Source organism: Merops nubicus, unplaced genomic scaffold (assembly GCF_000691845.1).
Source record: "Merops nubicus isolate BGI_N331 unplaced genomic scaffold, ASM69184v1 scaffold24797, whole genome shotgun sequence".
In the NCBI taxonomy this organism is placed as follows: Eukaryota; Metazoa; Chordata; class Aves; order Coraciiformes; family Meropidae; genus Merops; species Merops nubicus.
In genome coordinates, this window is record NW_008621346.1 from 1 (window position 1) to 27815 (window position 27815).

General features: G+C 43.8%; 1 protein-coding gene across 1 annotated transcript; it reads left to right on the forward strand.

Moving 5' to 3' along the window:
- Positions 1 to 2915: 2915 nt before the first annotated feature.
- LOC103776935 (zinc finger protein 516-like) lies at positions 2916 to 27243 on the forward strand. Its single transcript, XM_008944464.1, has 5 exons — positions 2916 to 2988; positions 13221 to 14699; positions 19587 to 19691; positions 20600 to 20667; positions 27184 to 27243. The coding sequence occupies exons 1-5, from the start codon at positions 2916 to 2918 to the stop codon at positions 27241 to 27243; spliced, it is 1785 nt and encodes a 594-aa protein (XP_008942712.1).
- Positions 27244 to 27815: the final 572 nt, after the last annotated feature.

Here is a 27815-nt window from a genome sequence, read left to right on the forward strand (position 1 = left end):
CCACCTCCTCCTGCTCCTCCTCCTCCTGCCCGCCTGTGCTCTACAGCCCGCAGCTGCCCGGTGCCTGCTTGCAGCCGAGCCAGGCCCTGACATCGGCATGCAGAAAGATAACCGTGCCTGTAATGGCAGTGAAAACGCGGGGGTGCTGTTATAATCCGATTTAACCGTGCTTTTGCGATCCCGGAGCCACGGTGGTGTGTTCGTGGCAGGGAAGGGTCAGATGTGCTGCACACGATGGTAAATTCATAGGGTGGGATTTTAACTGAGAGCATGACCTGCATGCAAATGAAGGTGCCAAGGTGATGTCCACCTGAGCAGTTCTGAGAGTGTATTGCTTAATTCATGGAGCTGGGTAACTCCATTGGCTACGTAACCTCTCTCATAACTGGTTTGAATCACTCTGGTGTTCGCTTTGGTGAAAGAACTAAAACAGAAATTGGCTTGATGCAATATCTGTGCCGTAAAGACTAGTTATCACCTGGACCTTGGGTGTAGTCAGGTGCACAGGTGGATTAAGACATGGATTAAGTGCATTTTTGTGAACAGCTTTTAAATTATGCTGACGAGGATTTTCAAAATGCTTTATTTTCCTGACATTGGCCTAATCTGTGTCTTTGCCAGAGTAGTTGTGGAAGTAAGTACTTCTTTGCGTGATGCTACTGCGGGCACACACACACCCACCATGCAATTTTTTACCTCTCTTTGGCAATATCTGGGTAAACATCTCTTTTTGTATGGTTTTTTTCTGCTGTGTAAGAATCTGAACCAGATTGATTTCTTAGGCCCAGGTTTGTTTAGGCAAGTTTTATTCTGCCTGGAAGCAGTTCTATGGAGTCAGCTGTGGTTGGGATGGGGGATGTCCTGCCTTTTGTAACAGAACAGTGTGCATAAAAGGCAAGTGGTGTAGGTGATCTGAGGAGCCCTGTTTTTATTGGTAACCTAATCCTTCTTTCTTCTTTTTTTTTTCTCTTCTTTTTTCTCTGTGGAGTTCTATGTGTGTAATAATAGAGCCTGCAACTGATAAAAAGCTTGGGCGGTGAGGTAGGGAGGTGGTTTGGTTACCTCAGTTCCCCTCATTCCTTCCCAGTGCATTGTTTAATTCTGCTGGAGTTCCTCTGACCGGGCCCATCATGTGCTGCTGGGAAAGCAGATGGTCTTTCTGAGTTTCCAAAAAATCACATCCCTCTAAGACCAGAATGCTAGGGAATAATTAACATTGAAGCTCCTCAGGAGAAGAGGTGTCAGTACTGCTTTTTGCAAAAATACAGCGGGCCACAGCCCTCACCCAAGAACCAGTGCATCTTGTTCCTTGTTCCCAGCAGGGTGCTGCTCCATCCCCCCAGGACTGCATGTCTGAGGAGAAAGGCTTTGCACTGAAGTGGCAGGCATCCTTCTGTTTAAAGACACCTCGTATAGATAGGTGATCATCGACGTTTTTAAATCTTCCTTTGTTAATCCCACAGCAGGCACAGGGATTTCTCATGCTGCTTTCTAGGGACTTACTCTCAATATGGAGGCAAGAGACATCAGACTCTTAACTGAGCATCTCATCCAAAATGGGGTTAGCAGGCTGCTGCAGGTTCACATGTCAAAGCTCTCTTCTATCAAACCGAATTTATAAGTTGCTCTTAAACATGCCTTCCTACTCACTTGTAAAGTATGTGACAGAAATTGTAGAAAGGAAAAAAAATCCAGTAGTACTTTCTATCCCTTCTGGATATGTATATTTATTTTTTGGCTTTTTAAAAATCCTTTTGAAAAGGAGAAATTCCAAATTAAGCCAGCCTGTGGCAGTGTTTTTCAGCATTTCTTTTGCTTCTGCTGCATTTAAAGCTTAAGCCTTGGTGCTAATTGGAAAACTTGGGAAGCTTCCTGTGCACTATATGCAATAGTTTCAGTATTCAATAACATCTTAGCATTTTAATACAGTTCTTTATTAAAATGAGAGTGATGTAAATAACTGTGACTCACAGGTGCAGAATTATTATTTCATTGTCTATGAAGCTTACTTTACAAGTGATGTGTTGCTATTGCCATTTTTCAAACGGATTTGATTTCTCCCCCCATTCTCCTTTAGCATAACAATGTTAGCATTATTTGAAAGATTCATTAAAACACATTCACAGCTGGTTCTTCTTTTTTCAGAACATCTTTGAGACATCCCCCTTGTCTCCTGACCTTTCTGAGCTACATCATGCACTGTGGGATGATTCTCATCTGACTTCCTTCCCAAACAGAAGGCTTCCTCTTTTTTTGAAATGGGGAGCCTATACACCAGAGATGAATAGATGCTGGAACTTATTTATCTTTTAAATTACATCTTAAAAGGCTTTTTTTTTTTTTTTCGTTACTCATTTTTCAGATGAGTAAGACTTTAAAGGGTAAGGATTTAAGTGAGCCCAGAACTTCGGTGCTCTCATGAGCTCTCAAATTTACTCAGTACAAAAGGAAGAGTGTCAGGAAAAATGCTAAAACTCAAATCCCTTTTAGAACACATTTTGTCCACAGGCAGCTGCCTTTTCTGCTGCTGTGCTGGTGGCACTGGGTTCCAGTGTGCTTTGTCTATTAGCTCTTCAAGGGGATTATAGAAGTTGCCAGTAAATGGCTGATGTCTTTAGTGATGTGCATAAGGCTGTCACAGAGTTGTTTCAAGCCAGGCCTGAAAAGCCATTTACTTTGTTGGAAGTGCCTCCCATAGTTATTGTTACCATTTCCTCTGTTCCTACACAAAGGGGAGGGCACTGAAAAGAAAGGGAAGGGAAAGGTAGTGTCTTCTTACCGAAGCAATTAGCCAACCTGCAAACACCCTGCCCTCCATGGCCAGTAGGAGCAAACACAGCTGATGGTGAGGCAGAGGCTGGGTGGAGGGGAGCTGGGTCTGGCAGGCAGGACCTTGAGCATCTTCTCTTGAGACCATGGGCTCAGAGCTGCAGGGTGTGTGGCACGTGCACAGCGCATTTGGTGGAGTTCAGCTGCGGTCGGTGCTGAGTAAGTGGCCTTGGCCAAGTGGCCAGGGGCTGCCCTCGTGCCTGCAGCCACATCCTTCCTGGGAGCTCCAGTTTCCCTGTGGTCCATCCGGAGCAGAGTTGTTCAAGTCAGCTTTTGATCTACAAGTAGCTTAGAGCCTTCCTCTCCCTTGGGGAAAGTCTGCATATCCCACACCCTGCTGGGCTCAGTCCCTCATCTGTCCTGCCACATCCTTGTGGCAGCACGTAACGGTGACAATCATGATCCAGCAAAGTCATCCCTCACATAGGGCATCCAGTTTCCAGTGGTGATAGTTCAGTTTGTCCAGCCTGTATCTTGGGTTTGATCTGACTTGCTTCTTTTCCTATTCCAACTCTATTTCCTTCCATTCTCTTTCTGAAGTTCTCTTTCCTCTGAAAGCCTGAAAACAATTATTAACACAAGGAGGCAGATTTTCTGTGTAAGCACTGTATAACTAGCAAATTTCTACATACTTGTAATACTGACAATCCAAGTTCACCTTTCTGTGATGTCCCACTGTATTTGAAGTGACTGACATGCACAGCAGTGATCCTTGACTGCTTTCAGTCTGTGAACAGAGTCACCAACCATGGTAGCATGGCCTTCAGTAGGAGAAACAAGGTAAATTAGGTCATGCAGGGCTCCTTATTTCCATAACTGTGCTACCTCTCTTACCATGCTGGGCTTGCTGGCTGTCACTTAGGTATTTCTGCAGAATGCCAGCCTACAGCACAGCTGTACCCTCTGTTTTTAGACTGAGAGCTCTAGTAAAGTGCTTTATGATGTATGGCAATACACTACCCACAGTTAACAAACAATAGGAGGAATGAAATATTGGATGAGGAATGTCAAGCTGTATGGGGTGGCTGCCAGTCCACAGTCCTGGAAAGCTTTTCTCCTTAATGCACTTGAAGGAAGAGGAACAGGTGGTGGTCAAGAAGACTCTCTGGAGCAGGCACTGTGGCAAGTCTGACAGCTGGAACAAAAGGGAAAATCTCCAGGAAGATTTATAACTGTTTGGGTCTATGTTTGGTCTGAAGTGGCTGTATGGGTAGGCTGCCACTTGCTTAGAAAAACTTAAAAATCTGAGTCATGATTTTCCGTGTCCATCACAACTAGTTTTGATGCATCAAAACCAATTGCACTTCTGTACCTTAAATGAGAGGGGGGGAAAAAAAAAAAACAAAGAGGAAAACAAACAAACAAACAACAAAAAACCCACAACAGCCCCTACCCAAATGCAACCCTCTCAAATTTAGTTGTGCATCCTGCTGTATTAATGGTCTTATGCCCTCTCGTTTTTGTCCTTCTACCTGCACCAGGCAGGGCCACACACAGAGCAATGCCTAGCAGCTACAGAGCATACAGGAAGTTCCCCGCTTCAGTTTTGGACCAGTTCATAGAGTATTGCTGTTAACTCTGGAATTATGACAAAGCTGTGTCAGACTCAAACTGGTATCATCTGGCCTAATCACTTCCTAATTTTGCAGTGCATTCCAGGGGTTTTATATCCCATCATTTTCTTTAAGTGTATTATGAGCAGCATTTATGGCAATGCCAAATTGTACAGTTCTCGTTTTGGCAAGCAGTCCCTGCAAGTGTTTTTGTCTGGCTCTTGTGTATGTATTCATCTCTCGCTCTGTTGTACCCGTAATGTGTAGGTGAGTACTCACCGTTCCCTCACCTCTTCCCAGGATCCAGGCAGTGATGTGGAGCTGTGAAGGTGCCTGTACATTTTAAGCTGATGTAGAGCCTTCACTCTGGGTCAGTCTGTGAGTAGGAGCAGTGGACCTTTTCTTCTCCATCCATGTATGTGCTTTACCAGTACAATTCCTAAAAGAAGAAAAGCAAGTCTGAAGTTTTGTGAGCTGGGGACAGAGCTGCAAAAGCCACGTGTAACATGGGCAACTCCCTTTGGTTTGTCAGTGCTGTTGGGTTGGCCAGCTGTCGCTGCAGCAGCCCTGTGTGAGATGGGAAGACTTTGTGGTGCTCCTGAAGCACCCTGGGCAGAGAGGGGCTGTGGGGCATGACTGGGAAGTCTCTTCCCCAGTCCTAGAAGGGGCTGTGCTGGGGATGTGAGCAGGATGCAGCAGCACCGTGAGGATTGAATGTGTTACTTGCAGCCTTGCTGTGTGAGGCTGAACGGATGGGTGTCACCTCCCCTCAGCTCTTTATTGAAAGAAGAAGCTTTCTTCTCAACTGGCTGAAATCTTAAGTTCCCTGGGTCAAGCCAGTGTGGATGAAGGGTGAAAAAGGCACTTGGAAATACTTGGGTAACAGGAGCTACAGTTTCACTTGCAGATAAATACACAGTATTTCGTGGGGCTTTCCCCTTGCTGCTGGGCAGAGATTTCCTTCATGGACCTTTCCTTGAGAAACACGGAGGTGAAAGGCTTGGTAAGTCATCGCTAGCTCTGCCATTGCCCAGAATTCCTGTGCACCATGCATATCATGACTTACAAAAAAGTCCCACTGAGGAGGTGCAGAGAGATGTGATGAATGTTGGAAATGTGTCTGTGGCACGCTGCCAGCAGCAGCCATTTTACCCCCACGTGTGCTTTCATTTCATTCTGTGCTCTGCTGTGGATGCTTTCCTTCCCTCACCTTCAAATAAAGGCTCTGTTGACTCTGGAAGGGCTGATACCTGGGAGACAGATCCCAAAGCACCCAGTGCTAGAAGAGAACTTGTGTTTGGACCTCAGCATAAAGCTTTTTGCAGTTGACGTGCACCTGTGTGAAGCTGAGGGTGATGACGAGATCCTGCGTGAGGGGAGAGTGCGAGTCATTTGCACGATGAGCTGCTCTTGCAGCCCCTTGGCCTTTGGGAGGCTTGTAGCATCGGTACCCTAGATAACAACAAAGCCAAGTATTCTTCAAGGAAAAGTTTTATGCAAGTAGCTGGGGAGAAAAAGTTCACTGTGAACTTTTAGGCTTGTTTTTCATCCTGCCTCTGGTACCTAACAATGTGAGCTTCAGCCTAACAGATCTTGGACTCGATACCCTTTCCCACCTATTTCCTCAGTGACTTTGTTGGTGCCTATTCTCTGGTTGTGCTTGAAATTCTACTAGCTTTGCTGTTTTTTGCATCTGTGGCTGTGCAGATGGGTGATGGTTTCAGACCTTTTTTTTTTTTTCCTTTTTTTTTTTAAATTGGTCCTTGTAATGTGACATAACTCTAAAGCATGTCTGCTGTGCAAAGGAATTTGTAATTTTACTGGGCTAGGGAATACCTTGTATAATGGGGTCTTTTCTGGGCTATACTGTAACTATTCTCAGACTCAGATTTCACTCACCTTAAAAGGTTAAGTTTCAAATTTAATCAACTAAAATTTTCATGCTTTTTTCCCAATCACTTCGGTGACCTTTCAGATTCTTTCCAAAATGCAAAACTAATGCAATCAGTATCTCTGATGAAAATAACAATGATAATCTAAAGTAATTCAAAATCCCCCACATGCGCAGTCCAGACCTGAGCAAACTTCACTGAATTAGTTTGACAGTTGTCTGTTCGTGTGTTTTGCTGCCCAGCTTGTAAGACCTCGGTGGGTTTTGTTTTCACCAGCAGCAGGTGCCCTCCCGGACAGTGTCAGAGAGATTAGTCAAATGGAGACCAAGGAGCTGGGCTGGCCTGTCCTGCTGTCATCCCCTGCGGTGTCCCCCAGTTTTGCAGCAGGAGGGAGATGAACAATGTAACGGGGCCCTTCAGCTGTTTGCATGCTCAGGACACAGTGGCACAAAGTTTCAAGCACTGGATAGTGAGTGAGGGTGAAAAATAACCTGTGAGTAAAGTTAGAAATTGAGGAGGATAAAGTTAGTGAAATAAAGCAAACAGCCCTTTGGAATAAATCCATATGTTGTTGTTTCGGGAACAGAAGGAAGCCTGAAAACAAATGTGCAAGAAAAACAGCTGAGAAGTAGCGTAGTTGTAGAAAAAAAAGTTGAATTTAGGACTCCAAGCATTAGTCATTTAATCATTGTTACAGTAGCAGTAGTACTGTTCGGGAAGAAAAGAGTGGAAGGGTAAAAAAAAAGGCAAAATTTCATTATTTGAGGGTGCCTAAAAGAATTTTAAAGGGTAAAATTGCTTTGGTCAGATACTAATTTCCCCTCCCTGGGCCCACTCCCAGTAAACAGGGACACAAAACTGCCATTCTTCTCTTTCTGCTTGTCAGATCACGCTTTTTCATAGTCAGTATTCTTCCCCAAGAAGTACTTGGTTGAAAGCTTGACAGTTGCCATCATGCGTCCTTGTCCTAAAATTGTTGGCTAGGAGATGAAAAGTCACTGAGGAGTCATGTCAGGAACTCTGAAGTTAAGTGTTAGAAGAGGAGAAGGAGATCATGGATGCAAAGACCACCGAAGGGCTTCTAGTTCTGACTGGTAAACCCATGATCTGGGTTTATTTGCTAAAGGTGGAACACATTGCTGATTGTGTGTAAGTGAAAATGTAACTCTCCAACAACTAGTCACAAAACCAGCCAACCAACCAAACAAAAACCCCAAACCACTCCAAAAAAATGCTGAGAAGTAATAAGGAAGAGCAGTGCGGTACAAACCAGGAGCGCCTCGCTCATGAGCAGAGGAGGTCTGGGGTGGGGCAGGGTGGGCAGGCTGACTGATGAACTGTCTGTGTCAGCCAGCATCTCAATCTCAAGAGCTGTGTTGTGTTTCTTCCCTGTTACCTACCTCAAACCTCAGCCTAAACCAGTCACCATCAATTCTAAAATTAGTCCAAGAGGAAGCAGGGATATTAGTTGATGGTGTGCTTTTTATCCTTCAGTATCACCCTCTTACCTGCTTCCCTGCCCCATCCTGCAATGCTGGGTGCTGCACTGTAGTCCTTGGTCATCACTTCTGAGTTATGAGGGAGCTGCTGTAGTTGTAGCTGAAAACAGCTGACAGCTTGTAAAGCAAGGTGAGCTTTGCAGATGAGAAGCTGGATCTCATATCCACAGAGCATAACTTCTTTCCTATATCTCATTGTGGCACATGGCCCTGTGCTGTAAGAAAACCTAAGAAGGTTTGTAGGAGTTGTCTCTCACCTCGCACTGGCTTTGCCACCACGTTGGGAATCTGCCAGAGGAGAAAGCAGAGGGGAGGTGGCAGATAGCACGTGGAGTATAAAAACTAGACACGCAGGGAGCATGGCTGGTGTGAGACACATCATCCCATGCTTTCTCCCTGTGAAAAGGAAGGATTTTTATCGTGTGCTGATAATCTGTGCTATGTCCATATAGATTTTACAGTCCAAGCATGTGCCACATCCTCCCTTGATGTTTACTCTGCAAGCTCCAAATACACGTAGTTGGTTGTGGTGCGGTTTGTTTTTTTTTTTTTTCCCTGTTCATCATGAGTTTTCCTGTATGCAATTATATCTGATTGTTGTGACAAACTCCAGTGCTCAGGATGACATAATTCTCTCTTTTGGAGCTTGGCACTCCTGGAGAGGCTGCAGGCGTTGGCCTGTCACCCTCCCGTCTTCCCTCAGCCATGTGAGGGACACTTAACTCTTCATCTGTATTTTCTGGTTGATTACGTTTCTGTTGCAGTTCTCTGAACTCCTTCTGACTTGCTTGTATTCGCAGATCTGCACAGATACTCTGGGGGCATGGAGTATTTTTGTTGGATGTTCCTTTCACAGGATAAAAGACCTCGACTTTCTACCACTGCTCCATGTCCCATTGTATTGTGCTTTCTGTGGGCTTTTACACAGTGCCCATTACTATGGTATATATAGTTTTTGGTTTATGTGTATCTATCTGTTTATCTATATAAAAATAATGTGATCAGCATGGCTATCATGTAAGTCTCTTATTTGGGGTGGGGGAGTTTTATTTTTATAATGAATACTTTTATTTGTGAAAGCTAAGCTGAAGAACCTCACCTAGTATACGCATATTTAACTTGCCATCTATTGTAACATCTGTTATTTTCAACATTGCTGCTTCCCAGATTTCACCCTCCCACTGCATGGGGTTTTTTTGGATCCTTTCCCTTCACTTGTCTTAGCCTGCTTTTTTTTTTCCCAGAATGAATCTCATTTGATTATTTTCAGACTGCATTTTTATTCTCTCTAAGTCCCTGTGCATTATTTCCTTGTCCCCGTTATTTTTGCAGCTCCTCCAAACGCGATATTTCATGGAGATTTAAGTTAACATGCTGTCTTGAGTCTCTTCTGGATCGTTAAAAAAAATACAAAGTGAATCAACCTAACGCAGGTCTTCTCAATATTGCACCTTCTTCTAATGCTACCCTTTGCTTTTGTCATGATTTATTTGCAGCCAGTTTTCAAATCCAGCCACAGCATTCATCTTAAAGTGCAAATCACTATCAAATGTTTACTAAAAATCAAACACATCACATCTGCTCCTTTCCCACCAACTCCTACTGCTGTAACGCTTGCCAGAAAGGGGGCCAATTTCTAGCCAGTTCTGCTTTTCTGAATAGAAATCACGGTTTCATTGTCCTCAGGCTTGTAGCCTGGTTTACTTTATAGGAAGCCTCATGAATTAAAACAGCTGTGCAGCCTGTTCTGAAAGTTGGTTTTGTGGAGAGACATTGCTGGGAAGAAAACAAGTGGAGTCCATGCGTGTGAGGGGGAGAAAGAAGAGGCATACATGTGTGTGGGGAGCAGTCACTGTACTCTGCCTCTGCAATTAACTGATGGCAAGTAGTGTATTTCTGAAGAACTAGTTGAATTCCTGAATGTTCCTGTGTTCCTAGACCATGGCTTCCCATATAATTTTTTGTGTTTTGTGCTGCCCTGCTTTGCTTTCTTGTGGCCTGCAGTGCAGTTGATATTTGGAGCTATGGACAAACTGAAGGCATGAGATGTGGGCATCAGCAGTCACCTCCTAGTGGGGCACCTTGTAAAATTTCTCCAATTTAGCTGTTGGCTGGGTGCCCATGACACAGAAAACCTGTAACACTTCAGGGGTAAGTGGTAAAAGTACCTTTCTCACTCTCGAGTACAACAGGTGAATGGCTGTTTTGGATAAGAAAACAAGGAATTGAGGCAGACATGAGGACATGAAAGGGAACTGTAGGATAAAAAGTGAGAGCATGCTTTTGGCCAAGAACTCTTTCAGTGGGGAATGTGAGTTATAGTCCCTGGAGATCATGCAGAAGGCATCCCATTCATGGCTTTTTGCTTTGACCTGGCCATAATAAAATCTCGAAAGTTTGTGGTGACAGTAATGCCTGCCTTGCGCTGGTTAGAGCAATATTTTATACCAGTGATTTAAAAGGATTGTTAGTACCCCTTTTCAGCTGGGGCAAGCGGCTGGGAGCAGGCAGAAATAAATTTAATCTATTTTTCTAAAGAGGCTCTGCCTTTATTATTGGGTTGCGTACCATCTCCTCTTGCTCTTGCCTGCGTCCACTCTTGCCCCCTGGCTTTTGCTACCTGCTCACAGCCCAGCGTGTACCACCGCCCGTGGTGGGGAGGATGGTGTGTGGCAGGGTTTCAGCCTGGGTATCGATCATCTGGAGCGTCGGGTCCTTGGTGGAGAGTGGGATGTGGCTAGGGAAAAGCTCAGGCTGTGCTTTGGGCTGGTGGAGAAGTATGAGTTGGCCTGCAGCTGAAAAGCGTTGTCAGTCCAGGTCTTGGGGAAGAGGGCTGGGGGCGTGGTTTGGTTTTCTTGGATTTTTTTTTTGCTAGAAGTGTGGCTTGAGAAATTAAAACAAATATTGCTATTGAGGCTTGTGATCTAAGCTTTTAAAATTACTCCTAGTATATTCAGTACAGTCTGTACGAGACATCGGAGGATTTGAATTTAGCAAAAGGCTATGAAGAGATGTTAGAAGCTATTGTTTGTAATAACCTTACAAATTTTCATATATTGTACTGACAGTGTGTACCTTCACCATTGTGGCATGTACAGACCTAGATACACTTCAGAAATGCCTTCATCGTTTTCATGCTCTGTGCTGTGTTTTCCACCTGGAAGATTCCTTTTTCTTTGATGGCTGCCCTAAAGCAATAGGGCTGAAAGGGCTGTAGCCACCTTGAGGTTTGCAGACCCAGGCTTTTTACCTGTGGTTAGTGGGGGACATAGGACTGTGGTCTCTCTGCTTCCTCTTTCTCCCACCCCGCCCAAGTACAGTCCTAAACTAAACAGTCAAGACCTAAAGACCAAGTCCAGACCTAACCCGTGCCACCTCACAGTCTGTGCAGCTTTGTTCTCTTTGCTCAAACAGCACAGTACATAGATTTTGACCAAGTCAGAAACCATTGAGGAATGTCTGAGGTACTCAGGGCCACCTGGCACCAGAGGTGTCTGCTGGTGTGCCCCTTCATCACAGCAGTGCAGGTGGACCAAGAAGTGGCTGAATCCTCCTGGCTCTGCAGCCCTCGAGAGTGGGACTGGCAGGGGTCCCCCACCTCCCTCCTCTGCCCACTTTGCTCAGCATGGTCGGTTCAGTCTCTGCCGAATGCTGCTACAACCAAATGATTTGTTTTTGCTTTGCTTCATTATTTACTGCGATGATCAAAGGAACCACTCCTTGTGATCATAAAGAGAAGCCTTAAAATCTTATTTAAGAGCACAGATATTTGAGGCTTTGACAGATGTGCTTTGAAAATAACACAGACGTAGAGTGTCAGGTTTCACCTCTGCAGCAGTGTCTTTGTTTCAAACTGTAAATTTGGCTAGTAGTGCTGGGCATGTGCTTTCCCAAAACCTTGCTGCTGCAACACAGGAAAAACAAGTTTCTGGGTTATGGTTGGTTTTTTTTTTTTTTTTTTCCCTCCTCCTGAGTTTACCCCCTTAGAGAGTTGGAAAGGAAAATGATCCTAGCAGAGTGAGCACTCAGCTGCAAATCTATGGGTTATTTTTAGCCTAATTACCTTGGATTAAACAAAAGCTTGAGAATATTTTGCTTGAATCGAAGGCAAGGCCAGGTAGGCTTTATTTGCAGAGAAAATGCAGCTGAAGACACGCTTCTTCCATTGCTCTGTGCAGAGTAACGCCCGTGGCACTGCACTGAGCGAACAAACGGTGTGTGATTTTCTGAGGCACTGGCTTTTATGAGTTGATACGAGAGGATATGCAGCTCTAGAGCAGTTTGCTCCTTTCCCATTCTCACCCCTGCTACAGTTGTGGTGATCGCTTTGGACTGGTGACATTTTAGATGGAGCATGGTCTCCTTACACTTGCCTGGCAGAGGCTCATTAACTGCATGTTAATTGAAACTGAAAGTTTGTCAGATGATTCAATTCAGTTACATGTTAAATGGATTCAGTGCAGTAAGCATTGCTGCTGTGCTGAAAATCTCTGTGGAATTGATTTGTGAACTGATTTGGAGGGATTCAACGGCTTCATCAGCGGCTCTGGGAGATCGGCAGTGAGAGAGCTGTGCTCCTAGCAAAACAAATCCTACTCTTCTCTTCCACCCTAAACAGCTTTAATTACTGGCCAGTATGTTCCCTTTCCAGGACATGTATTAGGTAGATAAATTTACTCTGGAGAGCTGAGAAGTGAAGAAGAAAATGAGAAGAATAGAAAGTCTGGTTTGAATTCTGTAATCTAAATGGCTGAAAATGTTAAATTCCTTATCTCTCGGTGGATTGAGTGCTCGTAATGTTTTCCTGAATTTTGAATCAAACTTAAATGTGTTTTAAAATAAGTTGTATCTGCTTTAAACTAATAGGCGTGAAATTCAAAATTTACATCCTCTGTAACTCATCTTTTATACTTGGCCACTGCAAAAATCTCTCTTAAGCAAGCAATTTATTCTGTATGCTGTACTTGCTTATGTGCTTCACTTCTGTGTGGAGCCAATTTTTATTGCTTAGTTACCAAACCCTTTCAAAATAGGGACTTGTAATGGAAGCGCTGACAGACCTTTAACTAGGTCAGTCTTATCTGGCTCCATTATCTTTGTTTTTGTTAAAAGCATTAAATGGTTGCATATTTGTTTATTTTTCTCACAGTCCCAGAATTTTAACGTGGGTATATTATTGAATTGTTCTTTCTTCAAAATGTCATGAACATGCAGCATTAGAGAGTTTATCCAGCCTTTGCAGTCATCTTTAAAAGTAAATTGAACTGTTGTGTCTTATTTCAAGATATTCTTGCTTATACAGTACATTTAGTCTGTAGCATGTCATTATGATACTAATACCAAAGTTTTTTCTCCTGCTGTCTTATTCTAATCTTGGATTCTGCTCTGTCTTTTGAGCTCCTTTCTGCAAAAATGACAGTGATATTTTTTTTCTTTGTCCCATTCAGATGAAAAGCCATACCACTGCAGCTTTGCTGAACAGGAAACCCCGATGGTAACGTCTCACTTGGATGAACTCACAAAACTGGGGAGCCGCAACGCCAGAGAAAATGAGGCCAGGGAAACTAAGTCAGAGATTCCTGCCCTGGTGTCGGGACTGGAGAGTGTCATCAAGGACCCCTTTTCGAAATACCAAGACCTAAAAGGATCTGCAGACATGAAGATGCCAGTGTTTCACCACAGCCAGGGGCTTCCTTGCTCCAGTCGCATCGCTAGCTTTGCTTCGGCTGTGGGCCAGACATGTTCAAACATGGTCATGAACTTGAAAACGTCACTTGAAGTGCAGTCTAGTCATGCTAGAGAACATTTGCTAGACTTACACAGAGAACATCCTCTGATAGGAAAAGGTGCTGAAGTTCAAGAAGTAGCTCCACTCGATTTGAGTGAAAAATCAACAAGGGATAATTCATGCAATAAAAATCTGAATACATCCTTGCAGGCTGCTTTAATTGTCTACCCGTGTCCTTTCTGCAGTCACAAGACCTACTACCCTGAAGTCCTGTGGATGCACAAAAGAATTTTGCACAAAATCAGCTGTAACTCGATGGTCCCCCCTTGGGTTCAACAGAACGGATTCAGGAGTATTAAAAACAACCTGGTCTTTCTGGCAAGGAGTGGGCGTACTGGCCCCCCTCCTGTCCTCGGTGGCAAGGAGTGCCAGCCGCTGCCCATTGCCAGATTTACACGCACTCAAGTGCCAAGTGCATTACCAGGGTCCAAAAGCAGCTCTCTTTCCGTCGGGATGCTGGCAAAGTCTGGGAGTACACATCAGCCCAAGGACAGTCACGCCTTCGGCCACTGCGGTCCACGCTTATCGGGTCTGGATGGGTACAGGCCACCCAAGTTAAACCATTCCCAGGAGCAATACAGCATAGCAGCGCCACAAAAAAGTAAATACGAAGCAAATTCCAAACTTATGCAAATGGGAGCCTATAGCAGAAGCGTAACGCCTACTCAGACGGTCATATCCAGGCCTAGCACACAGCCCACCAACAGTAACCAAGTGGAGAAGTACGGGGTTCCCCAGGGGAGTACTGGTTTTTCCCCTTCAGGTAAGCACTGTGCGTCTGACCCCATGAAGGCCAAATTCAACCCACCGCTGCAGTATCACCCCCTGTGCAAGAGCGAGCAGTACCCTAAACACGACGAGCCATCGGTGCCTCAGAGGGAGTCTCAGGTGAAGGCTGGGAATGAGATGAGGACATTGGCAAACTGCACAGTGGTGGCCCGGGCGAGCCCACTGCTGCAGCCCCAGCACAGCGCTGCGGGAGTTTCTCCGGCTTTACACTCCACCAGACAGGATCTGGGACCAGACGGGCATGAGAAACATTTGGATGTTTTAAATATGTTCAAAACATACATTCCAAAGGACTTTGCTTCGTTGTACCAAACCTGCAGTGCCAACAGCCCTGTCCTGGAGCATGCAGGTAAGATATTCATAATCCCTCGCGTAGCTGAGGACGTGCCTTGCTTGTTCCTGCCTCATTCAGAGCCCTGACGCGCTCCTTCTCTGTGTCCTCCTTCTCTCCCTGTAACAGCTGGGATTGTAAATTCATTGTTTTTATCGTTTCTGGATAGGCTTGAATAGGTTTGTTTACTGATCTCTAACATCGCAGCATCCCCCCTTGTGCACTGTGTGACATTTCTGTCGAGGGTTAAATGTATCTGGTTCCACCTGGAGTGTTACTGTTCCTTTGTCCCCTCCTTCAAGCAGGCTAAAGTTACACAGAGGTGCTGTCACAGGAAGATCCCCCTCATATGCTGGTGCTGGCACACATCATCATCTCTTTGCTTCGGGCAAAATAAACATCCTCTGGGGCTTTTCTGTGATGTTATTTTGGAGGTTTTGTTCAATTTCATCTGCAAACAAGTCTTCCAACAACAGAGAGATAATCACTTGTCAGTGTCCTTTGTCTTTCTTGACAAAAGTTTTAAGATCTTCCATGTCCGTATCAAAGACTGTTATCGTATTTTTCAGATGATTCTTTTGATCTATTTGCATGCTCATAATTTTTTAAAAAGAGGTAGGGCCAAATATGCCTCTGCAAGTTCACATAAGCTGGAAAGGCAGTTGTGCAAATAGCTGGTTTAAAAGTTCAGGGATTGAGAAAGTATCAGAGCTGTTCTGTCTCTTGCCAGTCAACTGCCAGGTGAGAAGAAAAAAAAATAAATTAGGAACCTATGTATTTGCTCTTGAAATCCTGGTCTTCTGATGATCTGCCAGAATTAGTTTGTTTCAGCAGAAACTGAAATAACACTGATGATGACTCTTGAGTTGGATCTTTGTGTGTCTAGGGAGACAACAGATGCCAGTCCCACCTCTCACCGTTTGTAAACCATCCCCTTTTTTCATATGCTGCTTCTCTTTGTAGAAGTTGTGCAAGAACTGAATGCAGGGAAAGAACATGCATTCCAGATCATTGTTCTAGTGTCCTTACCTGACATAATGCTTTCTGTTTTGTCAAAAGCGTGTGTGACATGGAGCTGGTGACCCCATTTTGCAAGTGGGACAAAACCCAGGATGGTTGGTAGCTGGTAGTCTAAGGATAGCTATGATCTACTGCCCAGAAGGTGTGTGCAAGTTGACCACTCTGGCAACTGTGAGGCACAGAAAGAACCATAGTATTTGGTCAGGTCTTTGTGGAAGGCATTTTGGAGAAGCCAGGAAGGCAAAAACCTATCTGAAATAGTCCGTGAGGTGCACCTTTCAGCCACTCTGTTGTCAGTTTGGCTTGATCATTTAAAAAGTAATGCTGCTTAGGAGCTGACATACTTACTGAGTAGATAATTTTGCAGGTGGTTAGAAGCTGTGTGATGATTGTAACTAACATCAAGCTCCTTTTTTTTTTTTTTTTTTTTTTTAAGAAAGCAGATGAGGATGTGCTCAGTTTCTAAAGCTACAGTCGGTGTCCCTGGTTTTATTCAGCTGACTTTGTTTTTGCCATTGCAATGCCCAGGAATGTTGTCTAAAGTTTTTCCATGTCTGCCTCCTGCTCTAAATACCAGTTAATTGTTCCCCACCAACTTGGGGTACCTTCATATGGGTGCCCTGCTTGATATTATTTAATACTATGTTGTGTGAACCTGCTCAAAGAAACCTTGTTGATCCAGAGAGCTCCCAGAGGTTTTAAGGATGGAAAGAAACAGTAAAAGCGAGGAACTAGAAGCTGTCTTAGTGAATGCAGGCACCCAAGAAACCATGAGGACCACTGGGGCAAAGTAAAGTGGGGGAGGGTTTCCAAGGAGTTCTCTATGTGATTTTTTTTATTGCCAAAATGTTGTTCAGTGGTTTTTTTTCTTTTTTTTCTTCTGGGCGGTGATTTCTAGAGACACTTCAACTGGAAGTTATTTAGTGCCCATCTCTGAAGTCTCTTCTTTCATTCTAAGTGTTTTATAGCAGTCCACTTTTCAGAATCTGAAACTTCTTTTTTTATGTAGTTTGTCTTCGTTTTATATACAACTCCTAGGTTGTTGATGGTTCTCCAAACCAATTGGCATTGATGGCTGTTTTTCATAGCACTAAAATAAAAAGCTGCTGCAAGCAAAAGGAACAAGATCCTACCAACTGTGAACAGAGGAGGGTAAATGAACTTTGTCTGAAATAACACACAGCCCTCTGAGTCAGCAGGCATCATACAATTTAGTCTCAGTGTGGCAATGTGAATATGGCAGTCGTGACATAAAGGACAACCAAAAATCCCATTACTTGTCATGTTTCTTTTCCCAGTTGAATGTTCCAAATAGACTTTACTTTGGTGTTTGGTATGTGACTTCATCTTCACTGGAATACTTCAGTGTGTGGTAGTGCAGTGTTTAACTTCCTTTAGAGTGACTAGATTTATATCTGGGATCCTTTCTTTTACATTTGTGTTTATTCCAAGGTGTCCTTGGAAAAGAGAGTTGTTGTTTGTACTGTAGTGATCATTTGAGCTGCAAGCACAGAGTTTGCTGTGTCTAGGCTGGGTTTGTTTCACACTGCCCAATCGTCCCAAATGCTTGTACAGAGAATCTTATTGTTATATTTAATAGTGATCATGTGTTTGTTTTTTTTTTATTCATGATATTTACATGAATTACTGGATTAGGGAAGGATGGGTTACAGCAGCAGATGTGTTCTTGCCCTGGGACTTCTTTGAGCATTGCATTGCATGGCTTTGCGGGAGCTATCCCATTCAGATGGTCACATTCATTTGCTCACACCTGTAGCCATCCACATTCTTTTGTTCCCGTGTAGGACAACCTGAGTGATGACTCCCAGGGGCATTGCCTTGTGGTAGTGACACCCGTCACTCAAAGCTCTCAACTGTCAGAAGTCTTATGGTGCTTCTTAGGAAATGCCAAATATATATGTGGAAGCAATCAATTTTTTTTTTCCACCTGCTTTTTAAATAAGTACCATAAGTGAGTGCCAGGGGGGGGATGGATGAAAGTCCTAACCTGCTCACCTTTGGCATTTGTAGAGGGCACTCTGGCTTACAGCAGCATCCTCAGCTCTCCTTCGTGCTCGACTCAAGTGGGAGTGGCACTTCCATGAAGGCCGTTGCGTTGGGCCCATAATGGCTGCTGAAACAAGTGTACTCACCTTTCACAGGGGGAAACTCAGGGTACAGAGAGATTAAATGACTTTTCAGAGGTTGCAGAAAACCACCTGAGGAAGCCATGTCTCCTGGGAGCTGCTCTGCCTGTCCCTGCCTGTCTGGCAGCCAGCACAGTGGCCCGGCAAAGGCTGTGGCTGGTCCCTCAGCACACTTCATTGGCTTTGCTTTCAAGCTCACAGCTGTAGTTCTGGCCAGTGAGAGGAAAATGCCAGTATCAGACCAGAAAATCTGCTTTAATCCTGACTGCCTTACAAGGCAAATCCATCTCATTAAAGTACGGTGAATCTCTCATTGAAATGGATGTGTTTTTGGTTGTTTGTTTTTTTTTTTTTCCCTTTTCTTTTCTTCTGTGTGTGCATGTAAGTATATGTGATCTGGATTTGCCCCTAAATCATGTTCTTGTATTTTGACTGCTAGGACCTTAACTGCTGGGAGTGAGTTCAGGTACATTATACAGACTGTGCTGCCACCTGCAGGAGGTGCTGTTAGAGAAAACTAGCCAAGAGTGGGTTTTGGGTTTTTGCAGCCAGACATTTCTTCTCAATGTATGCTGTGATAAAAACCATTGCAAGACACTTGGTGCTGTACCAGCAGAGTAAATGCCAGCCCATCGTCTTTTCCACTCATTTTCAGGTACAGCATCTGTATTTGGGATGAGCCCTCTGGCATCCTGCAGTTGCTTTTTTGATTGTGGTTTTCTGATGTTGCTGTTGCCCATGTTTTGTTCATAATATTATTATTTTTAAATATTAACAGGGAGGGAAAAGAATGAAAGAAAAGCTGAAACTTCACTTCCACTGACAAACCCCTGAGAATTTCTTTAAAAGCCAAAGTATTCCAGTGGCAAATGGAAACATCAACTCTCCTTCTGAGGAGGGCATTTTACCAAAATAGAAAAGATGATGTTCAAACATTTGGGTTTTTTTTAAAAATAATAAAAAAGCCCAATAAAAGTCAAATGTGTCTTTTTTGATCAGTGGCAAAAAGACAAAGACCAGCCCTTTAAGTCAGATGCTGTAAACTGACCTTTGGAGAAAAAGGAGAGGTTTGAGTGGTTTTCCACAAATGCTAATGGCCTAGAAAACATGTTTACCCAGGGCTGGGGGACGGCTGCTGCGCTGCTACCAGCTCAAAATGTCCGGAATGACACTTTCATTCACAGATGTCTTTCGTCTGTGCCTCAGAGGTCCAGGGTCAAAGCAGCACCGGCAGGCAGGTAGGCAGGGGCGAAAGGTTTGATCAGCCTGTGATGGCTCCGCTCGCTCTGCATTTGTCTCTGAGGTATTGCTGCCCGGGGGGGACAGTCGGGCTCTGGTCCTACTCACTTCCTATTATCCATGTGACTTGTCTCCGCCACGCTGGAGTCACTTTGATTTGCCTGATGTACTGCTTGACAAAGCTGGGTGATGGCTGAGAAGTGGATCCAGCTGCTCTGAAAAGCGCACACCTGACATGCCAGTCCTGGTGCGGGCACATCATGGGGAGCATTTTTTAATTCAATGTAATTTATGCATTCTTGCAGTCCTGTGTGTGCCTGGCCTGTCAGCCAGTGCCTAGATGAAGGCTGACAGTTGTCATCCAGGGCCTGAAGGTAGCCTCACATAATGACACATTAGACATACTAATGATGTTTTCTTCTGGCATAATGTTTTCTTCTCAACTTTCCTCTCTCCTCTCTCTCCCACCCCCTCCTTCCTCCCTCCCTCCCGACTACAGGGATGCTCAGGACACAAACACGCCAAGGAGACTGCGTCTGCAGAGAATGTGGAAAATGCTTTACCCAGCCCAGCCACCTCAGGACTCACCAGAGGTCCCACGCAGGTACCTTTCCGTACTCGCTCTCGCTTCCTCCCTTCCCCACTTGCCTGCTTTCAGAGCCAGCTAACAAAATGCCAAGAATTACATTTCACATACCATGTTAAGCTGAGTAATTCCGGGACCTAAATCTAATAGACAGGTTTTTTATTTTTACGACTATTGCTCTTGTTCTCCGGATATTGCTTACCTGATCCCCGCCCGAACCCCATAAAATTGCAATGCATTTAAGATAAGTCTGTTTGCAAATGTTTTATTTTAATTAGAGTGTAGGGTACTCAGAAATGAATATGCTAATGAATTCTGTTGCCACCAGCACAAATTGAAATCAAAGCACCCCTTTCAGCACAACATAAGGCTTTGTTTTGCCTCGTCGTTACTGTTGACAGGAACATTTTTGTGGGAAACGAGATTTTTCCGCAGACCCGGTCAGCCCTAAACGGGGAAATCCCCACCAGCCATTTTTAACCTGGCACACTCTGTGGTCGAGGCTGTCGGAGGCGAGAGCCACCGGTGTCGAGAGACCTCCTGAGCTTTGCAGGAGACAGTGAGGCTAGCGGGTTCCTCCTGAAAAGTGTGAATGATGCATACATAAGCCAGTCTGATGCAAAATGACAGAGGCCAAATGGTAAGTAATGCAAGAAGAGGGTCTCTTTACACATACACTGATAATTAATGTTGTCAGTGATTGCTTTCTTCTGCGCTGAAGTCTGAATTAAAAAGGGCAGTGGCCCTAGGCTGCCATTAGCACACTCTCTTACAGTAAGTGTTACGGTAAATTGGTATTTTCCGGCCACAGGGTAGTAGCTGGTGTCTTTTTTTGAACATGGTTAATCTGTAATGGTCTCAAATAATGTACACACACTAACGAAGCTTGAATGTTCATCTGTTAACAAGCCCCCTTGTTCCCACAGTGGTATTTGAGTCTAATGGACTCCGAGGTACTGAAGTTCACACCACCTCTGCAGATGCCCCAAAACAAGTATGTTTTACAATTAATTGGATGTTTGGTTTTTAATGTGGTAGCTGGGAAAAAGTTGCACAGTGATGCTCATCACTAAAGCGCTGAGTGTTTTATAACATGTATAAATAATAACGGTGTTGCTTCATTTTTAGCTCTTAAATTTTTTAAGCGTTTTATCGAAATCTGTTATATAAAGAGTCAGTTAATTGTAAAGCAGGTAGTGTTTAAATAAACATGTTATCAGCTTACTGGGGGCTGGGTGGGATAGGTAACTCTGTAATGCACAGTGAGATAGTACAGGAGGAATTCCTAGAAATAATTTGCTTTTACAACTAACACATTTTCTGCTTCAACAAGACAATTAACGCTTAGTCTTTATTTTTCTGAGAAGTATTCACACCCTGATATCCAGTGTCTGGCCTTTGAAAGGCTCTCATCCTCCAGATTCTGTGGACTCTGTGCGGTGGTGTGCTTTCCTGTTTCTAGTATAGAGTTTCCTGCCTTAAAGTTAAAAGACTTCTTAACACTCTGAATTATACATTACAAATCTGTCACATTAAAAAAAAAAATAAAATAAACGGAATTTCTCTTGTGCATCTGACATCTTTGGAGACCAGTGGCATAACGTAGACCTCCTCACTCCATCTTCCAGCTTGGCAGGTGGTTTTCAGGGCACACCTTCTCATTGGCAGTTTTATTTCATTGTGAAATGCAAGATGCCTCCAGCATCACTCACTTTTCCTTTCATCCATGTTTTTTGTTTGATTTTGACTACAGCACTTTTACTAAATGATCACAGGCAGTTTGGACCATGCCTAGAGAATGTGTCTCCATGCTAGTCCTGCTTTTGTGAAGCTGAGGAGTTGGTTTCTGTTTGCTCTGTAAACATGCTCATCAAGCACCACCACATCACATAGTTCATATGCTGTGCCCTTCATGGCAATTCCAAGCACCTTCTCTGTTGCACTTGCATCTTTCTGGCCTAAAGGCTGTGTGGGGAACCCGGCTGTTGCCACAGGAGTACCTGAGTTGCTGTCAGGCCATAGAAGTGGCCAACATATCTACTCAGAATTTTCAAGATGTCATAGCACTTCAGTAGTTCTTGTGGGCAGTGTTTGCTTTGCTTCTGTGGGACAGTAGCAGCAAAGTTATGCTGTTGTTGAGGAACTAGATGAAAGTGCTCTCCTTACAATGCTTACCTAATAAAATTTTGCACAGACATCTCTCTCAGTAGAAGTATGTGGCAGTAAAACACTGAAACTATGCCAACTAGCTCAACTAGTCTTTAGTTCTTGCTGGTTTAGTAGTGTAGGTTTAATAAATCTAAGCATCCTTAAAATCCTCTTTTCATCCTTTCATGCTCTTGGTTTTCTTTCGTGTGTAGTTGAGAATGGATTCTGAAGGCTTCTGGGCTTTTTTCCTCTAAAAGACAGTGTAAGGTCAAAGTTGGAAATACATTTCCAAAAAATTCTGGAGTGCCCATATCTATCCAAAAAGAGATGTAGCAGCTCAGCCCACATCTGGACTCTTTGTAATTCAGGTTATATTGCCCCACAATTAATTTACTCATAATCTTGTCTTTGTAAACTGCTGCCATGACAGAATTTATTGACTAACTTGTTCCACAGCAAATGTGTCTTGTTCTTGCAGTCTTAGTCCTTGTCTGTCTTCAAAGCATTGGATTAAATTGCAGCACCTGTCAATACAGCAGAATTTTGGGTAGGAGTTAGCTTCATGAATCGCTCCATCACTTGCCAGTCAGTGTTTCCTCCACGGCAGCTGCGGTATGATCCCTTCTCCAGGAGATAGTTCCCTTTCTTTTGTCTTGTTTGCTTCTCAGTATCAGCCTTTGCCTGGGTTTGTCAGCATCCGTGTCAGTTAGGATTATTCAGTTGTCTGCCGCTGTGCTTGTTCTCCTCGCGCGCGGCCTTTGTGCCCCCCCCGAAGCCCCCACCCGCCCGCTCCCTGGGCGTGGGAGGGGGAAGGTGCTCCTTTCTACCTGCAGCTCCAGGGCCCTTCACAAGTGCAGGAACGAGCTCACACTGAGAACGGTGCCTGCAGCATTCTGGTAACGTTATGATTTCCCACTTTAAATATTGTCACTCCGTGTCTTCATTTCATTTCTTAATTGGGGACAGATCTATTCATGAGAGTTTAGGGTGTAAAGTCAGTTCAAGTTACAGAAGTGCCATGCACATGCTCCAAGCAAGAAACAATAGTTGCTACGGATGGGAGCTTGAGAATCAAAGGGGTTTTTTAATGTTAAGTGAGAATGATTCACTTTACATAATGTTTCCTCCTCACAGGTAAAATATCTTCCCCTGAGTAGTATGCTAAAGAGTAAAAATATTAACATTAGTATTTCACAGTTCCCCCATTCCCTTCAGTAGTCAACCCGAAGATCATCTCTAAAGGTTTCCTTTATGAAAGAATGTTAGGTAGGGCTTTTAAAATCCCCCAGCATAGTATCTTACAACAGAGCTTCATTATGTAGCAGTTTTCTCACAGAATAGTTCTAACTGCACATGTTAAAAACGGGGTCTAGGGCCAGGCATTTTCAAAAGTGAGCCAGGTAAATCTATATTTAGGTATCTAAACACTAAGCTCCTTTAGGTAGTGAACCACCAACAGGAGATGCAGGTGTTTAACGTCACTGAAAAGTAGGCCACCTATAGGGGTGTGTAAAGAAGATCATGCACATCCAGTTTTGGTAATATGAGCACTGGGCTGTGTTTTGTGCTTTGTTATCAGCAACAATGAAATATAGACAAAGTGAAGGCAATAGGATGTTAATTTATTTCATAACATTATTTACTGTAGTTTCTTACTTCTACATGTTGGAGTTTTTTTTTTTTAAAAGAGATTTTACATCAAATGAATTTCATGTGAACTCTGGAATATTTCCTACTCTTCTTTGTCTAAAGGACAAAAAATGCTCATTACATACCCCAAGTCAATACAATCTGTGCAAAGTCATGTAGATTTTCTTGAAACGCTGCCATATTAAACATACTGAATATTCTGAATATTTTTATAAATGCTAAATATCCCAATATATCCATAATTAAGCTTGCTTATCCACAATGAATATGTATCTTAATTTGGAATACGCTAAGCAGCATCCGAAGACCTGATTTAGTAGGCATGAATTCAGGGAGCTCTCTCCAATTGCCTATAGATGGCAGGACAAAAGCTGGATCTCCTTCAGAAGGGTCCCTGCAACGACACGTCTCTCAGAGCCACTGCAGTTCTCAAAGCAGAGCTCTCCTAAAGCGTGGGCTCATTTCAGAGCCCCTGCCTGATGCTGCAGCATTGCAGCCCAACTCCCAAGTGCATTCAGTGGCACAGGAGTCAGTCTCTAGCTTGCTTTTGTGAAATGGTGACAGCAGTGGTAGCAATTTCTGATACATAAGCCTTGTGTTTAACTTCTGCTGCTGTGTTTTTAAAAATATACAGAAATTTGGCCTGCTTTAGGAATATAGTTTGTACTCTATCAGTGCTGTGTCAAACAATATGCTCTAAAAATTTTAAGGGGCAAGTAATTGTATGTTCAAAAGGCATGATTTGCTGGTTAGCAATGAGGAAGAGTTCTGTGTAATTGAGAGTATATATACATGAAGCATATTTGTGGTGCTGGAGCCAGAGACACTTAAGTTCTCTGCCTTTTGTGCAAGTGAAACAAGAAAAAGTCCCAAAACTCCAGCCTTTGCCCTCTCCAGGAAAGCAGCCTTTTACTCAAAGAAAAGTGCATAAAAGCTACAGCCCAGAAAAAAAAAAAAAAAAAAAAAAAAGTGTTGGTATCATGGATATCTCTGGCTGGAGCTTTCCCCCTGCCAGAATGGTGGTCCCTTTCTGTGCAAGCACTCTGGACACCACAGCTCTTGGGCCTCATTCTCTGAAAAGAGAGGGGTGCAGTAGGTCCTGTGTGACAGGGTTAAGACACCTTCATCAAAGGTTTCCATAAGCCTTAATTTTCTTCACTATATGTGTTTAAAAATATTTCTTGCAATGTGCAATACTTCAGACAGCATAAATGTCAATAGTCAGATCTTGGGGGATAGGAAGATTGGAAAGAACCATCAAGAAAACATTAAAAAAAACACCCATGTATGTATATACACAGACAGACATACATTGTTAAGGACCTTGGGGGAAAGGCTGGTGGCATCTGTTACCTGTGATGTTTTTACAGTCCAGCAACACTACAGCCCTGCTTGAAAAAAAAAAAAAAATCAGGTTAAAAAGTTATTTAAACCTTTGGTTTATGAGTTTGGTTGGGTTGGGTCTTATGCATTTGAAATTTTAACACTGTTAGTTAGAAATCCTATTTATGACATTTGTTCATGGGAAATGTCTTGCCCCAGTTCCTTGCAGAGTTTCTTCTAAAGATCATGATTAATAGTTCAGTCCTCATTATTGCAAATGTTATTTTTAAATAGTTATTCTGAGAACAAGAATTCCATTAATCAAAATAATAGATAATGAACAAATAAATGGCAACCTAATTTGTCTCGTTCATACATATGGAGATTATAATGCAAACAATCAAGGAATCATGGAGGCTGCTGTACCAGCCTCTGAGTAATATGCATGTGCTCTATGTCCATTAGTTTATGAGAATTATGGACAGGATTAGCAGCTGTAGTTCTTGTCCTAACACTCTCCCCTTGCCAGCAAACTGGAGCAGTATGTGTGCTCCAAAGCAATCGTTGCCATTTATTTTGATGTCAAGTAATAATCTGTCTTCAATATATTAATGTGCACGCAAACTGATTTTTTCCTGCTAACTGGTGAGAAGCCTTAGAAGTAGGTATGAAAGCAGCTTTTGGCATGGAAGCTATAGGTTTCCCTTAAACATGATCTGCTGCTGAAAATGAAGGTAGGCTACTCTGGGAAATGGTAAATGTTTCACTTCAGGAAGAACTCAATCCAGCTACACATCAGCTAGCTCAAAATCCCGCTGCCCCTTTGGGCCGGTGGGAGCACAAGGGGGTGAGCCATTGGTGGGTTTGGGCGCAGGTGACGCTCAGGTAGCTGTTTTCTGGTGACACTGGGAGCACAGCCATGTGTCAGAGAGGTCCAGCCACCCACCCACTGCCCGGCCTCTCTGTGACTCCATGCCAGGCTGGAGGAAGATGGATGAGCTTTTCCATGGGTGCCCAGTGCTGTGTAGTCCACGATGCCCACACCCTCAGGGCACGCCTCCACCACCCAGCACCCCACAGGCTATCCATCCCCAAGCAGCACCCCGAATTACACCCTTTTTTCAGTTCTTACCCAGGAAAACTGGGACAAGGCGGCTGCCATCCCCTCCCTTCTCTCCTCCCCTCTTCCCCTGGCTGGGTGAAACCCTGCTGCGCTCCCCCGTGGACGCAGAGCCGGCTGGATGCGAGACGTTCCAGTGATGAATGTCTCCTCCTGGAATTGTGGCTCTGTCTCGGGCATGATGCAGCCCTGCAAAAATGTAAAGCATCTTTCTTGGTTTACTGCAGGAAATTCAGCATCCAACTAAGGAAGTTTTATCACATCTCTCATTCAGTTACTGTTTCCTACATTTCAAATATACTGCGATCTGTACAGCAGCTTTTTTTTTCTTTAATTTTGTTGCAAATCTTTCCGACTTAAACCAAACTTTGACTGGTAAATGTCATGAATCTCGGGCCAGGTTTAATTAGGAATTTTCTAAATCTATTAACAAAAGAGATGCACTTAATACATTATGTCAACCAGAGCTGGGCTTTCTTTAGCTATTTCGAGGGCTGCCATAGGCACAGCTTGAAACTTGCTTGGATTTTACATGGGTACCGTATTTTATGTTGCATTAATTTAAAATGGTCTGTTTCACTTCATCAAGACTTTAGCTTAAGGATAATGCATTTATGTAAGATTAATCTTGCCATGTTGTTTTAGGATCAGGATTGTAAACTGCATTGTTCCGACAGTGATGTTCTAAATGTCATTTTAAAGCTTTTCTTGGGAGCTGCAGGCTCCCACTTATTCATGATGTTATCTTTAATTTCACTTGATTTTAGAATATCCCTGCTATTTTTCTCAACATGGCAATTATTCATGAAAATGGACTAAAAAAATTAACAAGGGAGATGACAAGGGGAGGAGGGGGAAATCTGCCTTCGCATTTGACAGACCTGTACAAGAATTTATTTTTTCTTCTTTTAGCTGCCTCTGTGACCTCAGACTTCAGCCTTTTTAAAATGCTGATCTAGTTACGAATCCCTTTGGCTAGCACAAAATCCCACCCTTTTGGAGGCCTCTTCTTCCCTTCCTTGTTCTCAGTCTTTTCTGCAGTGCTCCATCAGATGCTTTTACTTGCGCTTCTAGTCCATCAGGGACTTTATATGGGCCTGACACCCTTCGCTTGTGCTGGAGGTGCTTAAAAAAAACCCAAAAAACTTCTGCTGTGGTGGGCCAAACTGGGTGTCCGTGACGCTACTCAAGGGTCACGAAGGCTTGCAGGAGGGTTGTGCGTGGGAGCGGAGAGGTGAGAATGAGCTTTTCCCTGTCTCGTCCTTGCAGGGGAGAGACCGCGGCGGCGCGGAGGTCGCCCACACGCTGCCTCTGCGGAAGGGCACCTAGAACCCGTCGGAGGAACCCCCCAGGCCCGGCAGAGCCACCCCCCTGCCACCCATCGCCTCGCCCGGAGCCGCTGCGCGAGGCCGACACCGGGAGGGGGTGCCTCGGCGCTCTTAGTCTTTTCAGAATAAATGAAGATGCTACACAAGATATATATAAATTGACGTACTAATCAGTCCCATGGTTCCTTATTTCCTTTATAATAAACAGCGGAGTTGGCAAGCGCTGTGGCAGCACAAGGCATCTATATTAATCAAGAGAAGTTTGAGACACTGGAAAAATTAAACTTTATGTGATTTGGACAGCATGAAGAAGTTAAGCACTGTAACAAAAACCTCCCTGATGCTCACAATGACTATTTGATACGTTTGAAAAACAGCAGTGGATTCGAGGGCTGGAGAAGTATTAATTAATGAAACTGCCACTGCTTGTCATGCTGAAAAGCAAATTAAAAAAAAAAAAAGCCAAGAAGAATGGGGGGTGCAGGGAAAAGGTGGCATTTGGTACTGAGAAACCAATGCTTGATGAAGGATTAAAGGGACTAAAGAGAAAGACCGTCATTCTGCAATGGTTTG